This window comes from Schistocerca americana, chromosome X (assembly GCF_021461395.2).
Source record: "Schistocerca americana isolate TAMUIC-IGC-003095 chromosome X, iqSchAmer2.1, whole genome shotgun sequence".
Lineage (NCBI taxonomy): Eukaryota > Metazoa > Arthropoda > Insecta > Orthoptera > Acrididae > Schistocerca > Schistocerca americana.
The window spans coordinates 656,834,371-656,844,788 of NC_060130.1; the positions used below are offsets into that span (position 1 = coordinate 656,834,371).

At 38.2% G+C, this 10,418-nt stretch overlaps 1 protein-coding gene across 1 annotated transcript in view; it reads left to right on the plus strand.

Moving 5' to 3' along the window:
• The window catches only part of LOC124555272 (quinone oxidoreductase-like protein 2 homolog), a 45,121-nt gene extending 35,423 nt beyond the window's left edge, over nucleotides 1-9,698 (plus strand). Inside the window, exons 5-6 of the mRNA XM_047129142.1 lie at nucleotides 7,635-7,781; nucleotides 9,403-9,698. Of these exons, the coding sequence (XP_046985098.1) occupies nucleotides 7,635-7,781; nucleotides 9,403-9,562 (307 nt within the window). The 3' untranslated portion in view covers nucleotides 9,563-9,698. The remainder of the gene's footprint in view (nucleotides 1-7,634; nucleotides 7,782-9,402) is intronic.
• The last annotated feature ends 720 nt before the right edge of the window (nucleotides 9,699-10,418 follow it).

Genomic DNA, 10,418 nt, shown 5'->3' on the forward strand with positions numbered 1-10,418 from the left:
GAAAACAACTTATTTCATTTCAGTATAAAAAACCTGTCATGAATGGAACTTTGTTTCTTTGCAGCATTTCATAAAAAAAGATCCACCTTTCAAATGCAATAAACTGATCTAAATTCAGTGCAATAGACCTTGTTACATAAAATGCAGAAGAATTGTGAAAATATGCAGTCTCAGCCAGTTGAACAACACTCCAGCAGCCCAGTCCTCAAAGTGTCAATACAAGAGGAATGCCTTCATCACAATACCATATTAGTTTCCATAGCAGAATATTATGATGCAGGCAACCAAAGGACGTAGCAAAATATTTAAAAATGCCAGTAGGATAATTTTTATGTGTAGTTTTACCAGGACTTAGAGGTTGTGAGAAATATATTGCTTGTGCTGAACATAAGGTTTTACAGAAACCAAACTGAACTGTAGTTAAAAGGTTATTGTCAGGATGGGGGTTCAGTATTCTGTTATAAGCTGTCTTAATCATAACCTATTCAAATATTGCACAGTGATTTTTCCTAATTACCTGAATCTCCACATGCTGCCAAGTCGTGAAAACTTGGCACCCACAGGATGACGGTTCTTGATTGTACAATTTGTTGCCTCTGTGAGTGCTCTGCCTGCAACCCAAATTGAGCTATCCTTCGTATGCCAACTTTTATGAGTTGCTCTGACAACAATGTGACAATTACTCTACTTATTATTCACACAGTGGCTGTGGTAATTGTAAGTAGCAACCCATCTTCCTGTTTCAAACGGCAATCTCTTTCCAGACAACTCAATCAATTTTCATTTGAAATATGCGTCAATTAGCGCCGCAGCAAACTCAGCATGTGTTCTTATCATAAAATTTGTTAAACATAACATACTATGTCCATGTAGAATGACTTCAAAGTGTACACAGCTGTAAATTCCATGTTTAAATTTAGTAGTCAGCTATTAGCTACATTCTTGTGGCACATAAATTTCACAAACATTTGCCAGCTGTGGATAAAAAAAATAAAAAATAAAAATATTTGTCATATGAAAAAATCTCAGTTGCATTTATCAGCATATGTTCAGTTATTAAATAAATTAATCATAAGTTTACTTCTGTAGACATATATTCATATCAACATTTCTTAACAAATAAATAAAATTAAAAAATGGTGTTATAAATCAATCATTTTATGAGAATCATTACATTCATAGGAGAATAAAAGTAAGAAAATATTAAACATTCTTCAGCATAATTTGTCCAACAGTAGTCTTTTTCTTGCGGAAATCATCATTCATTTTTAGTACCTTGGGTCATTATACAGGGTGGTTATTATTAAACTTTCAGTAATTGAGCCAGTATAGACGAAAACTATTTACCATATGGGTACCCAATTTTATCGGAATGGTGTTGAGACTGCGCTGCGGGATTTATTTTGTTAGTAGGTTATGTCATGACTTGCAGTTAGGCTCCAGTACAGATATGAATGACATTGGGTTGAAACACAAGCATCTGTGTGCCTTATGGTTGCAGGCACTCTATATGGGTCTGGACAAGGTGAGCAGGGCTGTACTCATAAAGCTGTTTTATCAAAACAACAGCAATAGCGCTGCTGCTCTTCACAAGTATTGATACATTAAAGGAATACAGAGAGGTCTTCTTTCCACAGTGGGGTTGAAGGACATATTCAGAAGTTTGAATTAACTGACGATTTGAGAAGTGCTCCTGGGAGAGACCGACAGCCAGTTGCGCCACAAATTGTTGAAGAAGGTACTGTTGTCATGGCTGAGAATGCTGGATGCTCTGTCTCATATTCAAGCAGTGCGTGAGATCGCTCATGACAACTAAACATTCCATGTTACACTGCTCAAAATGTGCTGCAAACAACTGTGAAATATGAGAGCAGATCAGAAAGTCTTTGCCCCTATTTTTTATTAGCCAAAGTAAGGAACGTACAGATAGTGACAAATATACATCTTATTCTCCGTACCTTATGCTATTTTTCCACATGGTCCCCACTCTGGTTCACACATTTGTTCCATTGCAGCACTAAGTTTTAGATGCCCCTGCAGCATAATTCATCTGGCTGACTATGGAACCACCGTCAGACTGCTGTCGTGGCTTCTTTATTACTTGTGAGTTGCTGTCCTACCAGTAACTTTTTCAGTGGACCATTCATTGTAATGCAAGACTTCATGGCATTTGTCAAACTCACAATACTACCACCTCACAATTCTCAAAGCGAGACAGTTTTCCCCATATGTGGGCTGCACTTCCATGTAGAGCTCAGTGTGTGTTCGTCCCTTGCTCCACAGAAAATGAACCACACTTCGCGGTTCTAATGCTGTGGAAATGTTAAGCACAACTGCCATCTTTAACAACTTAGAGTAACACCGTGCTGTGGAGCTACTGCCAAATAAGGCCGGCATAAAGTAAGAAATGTCCAATGCTGGGAATGGGTATGTTGACTTTGGATTTACAGCCATAATGTGGCTAAAAAAAAAAAAAAAAGTAAGATCAAAGATTTTCTGATTTGCCCTTGTAGTATTTGAACAAATGTCCAGGCTGTCAAGGGTACAGATGGTCATCACACTGAGCAATGTTTGTAACCTGGACCATAAACAGTACATAATTAACAAATGTTACTCTCTCTTGTGGAAATTAAAATGTGTTTATTTCAGTGGTTTATTTGTTATTTCTCTTCTGCATCTCCTTTCAAATGTTTCCACTAAGTTTCATTGTCCTATGATCACTCGTTTTTCATGGGGGCCCTCTCAAGTTGCAAAAGTTTAATAATAATCATCCTGTATATATATCCTTTTTTGCTGTACTGATTAATGCCATTCACTACAATAGTGCTGTCTATTTCATCTGATAAATTGTGTATATTAACCCTCTCCGTCACAAATTATTTTTTTCCTGGAAAAAAAAATCATGGCTTTGCTATCCAGTTCGTCAAATTGAATTATGATTTTTCAAATGTATAAAATTTTCCAAGGTGCCCCCCAAGGGGGGATACAACACGTCCCCAAATGAGGACATAGTGTTCAGGTGGGTGCAGTATAAGTCGAAAAGTCAAAGTATTTTATTTGATTTTATTTCATGAAAATACATAAATTACACAAAGCTTACTTATTGATTATATACATAAACTATGGTTTTACACTTGTAAAGAATGATAATCAAAGAAACAATTTTTTTTTCTACTGAGACAAAAGTGAATGTTACGTTTTACACAATAAAATGTGGTTTTGCCTTTGCAACACGGTTTCTTGCACCTGTCAAATGATTTTTGTCACTGACCACTGGAAGATGCATAACGTCATCCAAAGGAACATCAGTTCTGGACAAACTTCCGCATTGGCTCGTTTTGAAGTTCTTGAAGATAGCATTGGACTCTCACAAGTGGGACGCTCCCTTTTCTTGGCAGCTGGCTTATCTATTTTTGTCAGTACTTTGGCCACACCTGCCCTAAATGAAGCAAATCGAGAGTCTTATTTTTAGGAACACCTAATTCTGATACATTTTTCTTGTACTTAATCCATGCACTTACATATGCAATATCAATTGCATGAGCAAACATGTGAAGCGCCCACTTTCGTGATCTGATGAATGTGTGATAAATTGTGATCAGAAAATCTATCTTGTCAACCGCTCTCATATGTTGATTGCAAACTTGAATAACTTCTGGCCAGTCGATTTCAACATTTTTCTCCAAACCCTGTAATAAAAAATGCTATTACGAAAAGAAAAACTCTAAAAAACGTGCATCTGAGTAACCCAAGTGAAATAGCCGCTAAATTAATTTTATGTCGATTTTGAGGTGGGCACATGGCTGTGTATAGATTTTTTCCGCACCTAAGTGGTGGAATATGTTCCAGGTAGCAAAACCGGATACAAACTATTGAAAAATGGCTGTCAAAAATCGTGTTTGGTTTCAAAAGCAGATAACTGCTGTCTTCGGGTGCAAAGCCCGCTAAATGCCCAGTAGGCATGGCTGTCACCCTGCCATGTCTGGATGCAAAGCATGTGAACAGACATCAGACTTACCAATCTGGACATTCAAAGCTACCTTCCATTCTGTTATGATTAGAATGGATATTTTTCTTATTCAGCTACAGGTTGGCTGCACTGTAACAAATTCATACGCAACAATAACTTTCTCGCAGTCAATGAAAAGTCGTTTGGATGGGACGAATGTTTCGTGATTATCTCAGTGTCACTTATCATGCAGTTAGTGGGCTTTGCGTCTAGGCTACTCAGCTTACAATATACCGAATGATACAACATGTCTAACATTACCTCCATCATTATCCTCTTGTTCAAATTTCTCACCAGGATCATCAAATACATTGTCAATTTCAGGTGAATTAAGGAGCTCTATAACTTCTTCTTCTGTAAGTGGCCTTCGTCCATCTTGGACTCGGGACATTGTGAAATCACTGTAAATTTCTATGCTATTACAACCTTTCAAGCACAATGTCCTCATTTGGAGAAATGTATAAAATTATAAATATGTCACATACCTTTCGTTCTGGAAGACAGCTTTAGTTTTCATCTTCAAGAATGCACCTTTCTACCCATAAATAATTTTTTTTACCTAAACTCAGAAGATATTAACTGGCTGATGGGAGATACAAAGATTACTGGGAAGTGCCTATGTGACTGTGCACATTCAGTTTTTTTTGTGGTACCACAGATTGACAGGAGATGTCGACACTATTCTCAAATAGACTCTCTGCTTGTGATGATATGAGGAAACAATAAAAAATGGTAAAATTTAGTGAATTTCAATATACTAAGCATTTATTTTGTATGTCCTTATATGAAGACACCATGAATGTAAGGGTAAAGAACAATAAACAGGCCTGTTGTACTTTCTGCTGGCGTATCTGATGTTATTTTACTTCATGTTGAACATTCACTGCCCAGTATAGCATGCTTAGTTGTAGAAGTAAATAATTCTTTGATAGATTGAGATAGTTGAGAATATAATCTGTTCCATCACATCTTATTTGTCAGTCAGCAGAGTGGTACAGTGTCGAACATATACACAAAAAAGTCAATATGTACTGGTCGACCTCTGGCCAAAATGCAAGCAGTTGGATTGACTAATAGAGTTGTTGGATGTCCTCCTGACAGGTATTGTGCCATCTTCTGTTCAGTTGGTGCCTTAGATCATCAAAATCCTGACCAGGTTGGAAGGCCTTGCCCATAATGCTCCAAACATTCTCAGTTGGGGTGAGATCTGGTGACCTCACTGGCCAAGACAGGGTTTGGTAAGCATGAAGACAAGCGATCCAGTGACCCTGCTGGCCATCATAGGGTTTTACAAGCGCGAAGACAAGCAGAAGAAACTCTCACTGTGTGCTGGCGGGCATTCTCTTGGTGAAAAGTAGTCCCAGAATGGCTTGCCATGAAGGGTAACAAACCAAGGCATAGAATATAGTCGGTGTTCTGCTGTACTGTGTTGCGGGTGCCACAAATTAACAACCAAAGAGAGCCCCGATGACAAGCAAAGGTGTGTCTGGAGATGCCCCGAACAGTGGTGGGATACCAACCTGACTGTCACCTGTTATATGGGCCAACAGCAAGGAGTGATGGTTTGGGGTACCATTTATCTTCATAGCAGGACTCCTTTGGTTGTCATCCGCAGCATCCTTACAGCACAGCAGTGCTTCAATAATATTCTATGCCCTGTTTTCTTCCCCTTCGTGGCAAGCCAACCTGGGGTTACATTTCAGAAAGATAATGCCCCCTGCAGACGGTGAGAGTTTCTAATGCTTGTTTTCGAGCTTGCCAAATCCTACCATGACCAGCAAGGTTGCTGCATATCTCTACAATTGAGAACATTTGGTGCATTATGGCAGGGCCCTCCAACCAGACCTGGATTTTGATAATCTAAGTTGTCAGTTGGACAGAAGCTGGCATGATATCCCAGAAGGACATTCAACAACTCTGTCAATCAATGTCAAGCCGAATAACTGCATGCATAGGGGCCAGAGAGTGTATTTAAGAAATTTAGAAAGACAGAATCTGTCTGTTCACCAGCGTACACCATTTGCAAGATATTGTGGGTTAATAACTTAAGCTGTGTTTCATGTGAGGGATTTTATCCTGAGCACATGGTGATTCTTCAGAAAAACTTATTTTCTACAGGAACATCATAATGTTCAAACTTGTATGCCATGGGATCGTGCAAAAGACAGGTATTAGGGATATTAATTTGTGGTTCTGTGCATTTCTTTATAGACAGAAGTGATCTTTACAAGAACTGCTCATTAAATGTGAGCTAGGAAAGGGCCTAGTTTTGCAGTATTTTCAGTTTAAACTATAAAGGTATTCTGTCCAAGCCTGATGCTTCATACCAAACTGTTGTGATGATGATGATGATGATAATGCAGTAATAGGAAATGGTATTAAAAATAATATAGATTAATATATAGCACATTTGAATACATGTGTAGTATTAAAAAGGCTGAAGGGCTAAAGAATGAGGAGAGGATTGCAATGACAATGATAGTAGCTGTTAAGAAAGAACAGAATTTAAATAAAGAACTTTGCCAGTAGTATCTGGGAGAGATGGGTATTGTGATATAAGGTGGGCCATTAATGGTCCTTTGAAGTTTGGAAGGAATTTAATTTATCTGATTTTTTTGTGTAAGACTATCCATTTTGAGTGTTTTTGTTGAATTTTACATTGAGATTAGTCTAATGTATTTTTATGTATCACTTTTCACCTCTTTCATGCCTGGCAGTGTTTGTTATTGTGAAAAATACAGAGTTGCACTGTGGTTCATAATCCACGTAAAACTGGCTGGATAAGTCGGTTCAAAGGCAGATTGAAGGCAACAATATACCACCTCTAATAGGTCCACGCTGAGTAAAGCACTGTGGTATTTGGGTTATTAACAGCTATACCTTTTTATTGTGTGATGTAATTAGTAATGCAAAAAATACTGCAGATGACAAATTGTATAAAAACATCCATTTAAACTAAAGAAGACAGATGGCAATATGGATAATCATATGTGGTGCTAATTAAAATAAAAAGAAACTTACTGATAATAGTGTAATGAGAGTGAAATATGTATGGTAAAATAGCAAAATACAGAATTTTTGTTTTGCTGGAGGCAGAACTCTCTAAAATGTATTTATTTTAGTCTTTACATCATTTTAAATCCAATGTAATGGGATACTTTTATAGACAACTAAATGCTTCAACAGAATACTTTGTCATTGTGGGAGCTCCTGTAGTCAAGTGCATTTGAGCACAACTAAAATCATACTTATTCATCACTGATCCTGTCCAAAAACTTACTGAAGTGGAATGCTGCCCTTAGCCACAAGTAAAGTGTTGTAGTTCTTATCTTAGATACACCTGTGACACAAAGTGTTATGAAACAAATTTGCAATTGTTCACGTATTTCATAGCAGTTGTATTCGTCACAGTGCCTGTTCCTCTGGACACGCAAGCATGTCCAAAGGAACTTTGCATCATAATCAGACTAACACAGGCACTGAAATATTACACAAAGTGCTATTACTTCTGTTGGAAACTTTCATAATTAGTAGAAAGATTAACAAGCGACTTTTGGAAAACTTTACTGATGATTTTTATCTGTGTTTAGCTTGTTGTAACACAGCTCTTTCTGCATATTTTCAGTGTAGCCCATGAAGGTACAGTCATCCTGGCAGGTTTTGCATCCAGAACTGTGCAACAAGTTGCCACTGGTATTCTTTTACCATGTTCTATGAGTCTTGTTGGAATCTCTCTGGGATCATACCGGAAAGCAGATTTAGAAATTTATAGGTATGTATATTATGTAACATGCTATGCTTCAAGATTCATTAGAAACCAACCAGTTTTCTTAATTATATGACAATTTATCAAGGTCTGTGCAATACAAAAGAGAGGATGACAGAACAACTTTATTTTATTTTAAATTTCATTGTGTGACCATCTTGGATATGCTTCTTCAGTTACGTCTTGTACACAAGGCTACGTAAAATACATAACTTATAGTTAGCAAGTTCTTGATGATAAATAAGAGAAACAAACTGTAAAATTACTTAACAGTAAAGTGGACATAATGAAAATGGAGAGGTTCTAAATCTACAATTTTTCTGGAATATTTAGATCTGTATTACATTTGTTATTGCTGGCAAGATTTAGTTTATTCAAAGTTTTTGACACTGCTGTGTCATGGATGGTTGGAGAGAGAACACACAGGTGGCTTGTGTATCAGAATGGTATGAATATTTGTGTTGTTTAAAACAACCTAAATAAAAAAATAAGAGAGTAGAATGCTTCTATTAACAGAGAGGTATCCAGAGAATGGAGTATGTAAGTTGGAAGGGATCACAGTGGAGCATAAAGCACGTGTGTGTGTGTGTGTGTGTGTGTGTGTGTGTGTGTGTGTGTGTGTGCGCGCGCAAATACAAAATGAGGGTGTTGGGTGTGGGGAGGAAATTGAAATAAATAAATAAATAAACAAAATAAAAATTACACATTCCAGACCATCTGTATGTGTAGTTGCTGGATGTGCTTGAAGATAACAGTTTGCTTTTTTCTGTTGAGAGTAGCTGGAGGAGACATATCTGTTGTTTGTTTGCGAACTTTGAAGGCGGGTCCACACTGAGCGCGCCGCGCCATGCTGCGCTGCGCAAAATGGCTGTGCGTGGCTCTGCGCGCTCAGTGTGGACGGTGAACCGCGCTGCACCACGTCATGCTGCGCCGCGCAGTGTTCCGGCTGTTGTCGGTACATCAAAGGAAGTGGCGTGTTTGCGCGCGCTCAGTTTAGACGGGGCTTCGCTCGTTCGATCTTCAGACCGTGCGCGCGATCCAACTGGAACACAGTGCGCGCCTCGGAGCGGCGTGGACGGCACTCTCCTCTCTGCTACAACCGTGCGCGGGGTGCAGCAGCACGGCGCGGCACGCTCAGTGTGGACCCGCCTTAGATTACTCCACTTTTCCTTTTGTGAACTACCATCTCCTTCTGTACAGCTCTGCAAGTTTCCTCCCTGAACTTTGCTTGGTAATCAGTAGGTTTCACAAGTTGTCTGTGTTCTATCAAATTATTTTTCTGTACATCACATGGTTATTTTTTGTTCTCTCTTAATTTTTTGCCCTCCTCTCTCTCTCTCTCTCTCTCTCTCTCTCTCTCGCACACACACACACACACAACACACACACACACACACACACACACACACACACACACACACACACTCTTCCTCCTGATTAACTAGTCCTCTTGTGCTACCTTATGTCTGTGCACGAACAGTTACTCAGTTCACGGTATTTGATGCCACTTTGTCACCCAACCTTTTCCATGTCTTACAAAATGTAGTTATCTACTTAAGTATGTTATATAATTATATTTAGTTGTATTTTAATTTGAAACATTCTGCATTTTCTAATTGTCTTTCAGAACAACGGTCCAAGATGCCATAGACATGTGTGAGCAGGGCTTAACAGCACCTGCAATTTCCAAAATATTTCCCTTGGCAGATGTCAATTCAGCATTTGAATATATGGAGGGGCATGAAACAACAGGCAAAGTGGTGGTGCAGTTAAAAGATGAAGATTGAGGTGCTGTCTCACAACTGTAATGAGAGATCTGTCTATGTGATCTGTGCTATTTTTCTTGTAAATAGTAAACAGCCTACTATCATTTTGTAGAAATTTTTCAATTGCCTTTTTTAAAATTAAAAACCCTGTACTGTTCTTTTGGCACTTGTTTGTGAATTTCCAGAAGACCTCTGAAAGACAGAAGACATCTCAAATTACAGAAAGTGTGAGCACTGAGCATGAATGTTTAATATTACAAAACACTGGTACAATTGTATAAAGAGTGCTTTAACAATATGTGCTGTTGGTAGGTAGGGAGGAGGAATGTGAAGGAAGCAGATGCATTTAACAGGGTAAAAGTATTGGTTTTTCATGGAACAAAAGTTGCAGTCATACAAAAGTGAAGTACAAGTGGAGAAAACTACTGTATTGACCCTGAAAATAAGCCACAGGTTTTATCCAAATTTCACCCATGAAAAGTTATGTTGCAGCTTATATCTGCTACCTTTTGTTTTATAAACCATTGCTGTACGAACATCAAGCTCACTTGCAACAATACAGCTAGTGTTTATAGCCAAACTTGCTGAGAAGGCATTTTATTATGCAACAATGCAAACTTTTGCCAGTGTTTTATTGGTGTTGACACAGTGTAGGTCCACCAATATTGTTTCGTTAAATCCGTTTCACTTGGATAATGATAAGAAAATCTGATTTATGATGGTATGAACAACTATTTAGAGTGAAAAGTGTCATCAAGCCAAGGAATTTGACATAGTTACGATGCAAGCTTTAAACTTACAGTTGTGCATTATGCCAAAACCACCAACAAAGAGGCTGGAAGAAAGTATGGATTGGATGAATCTAATGTGCAACAGT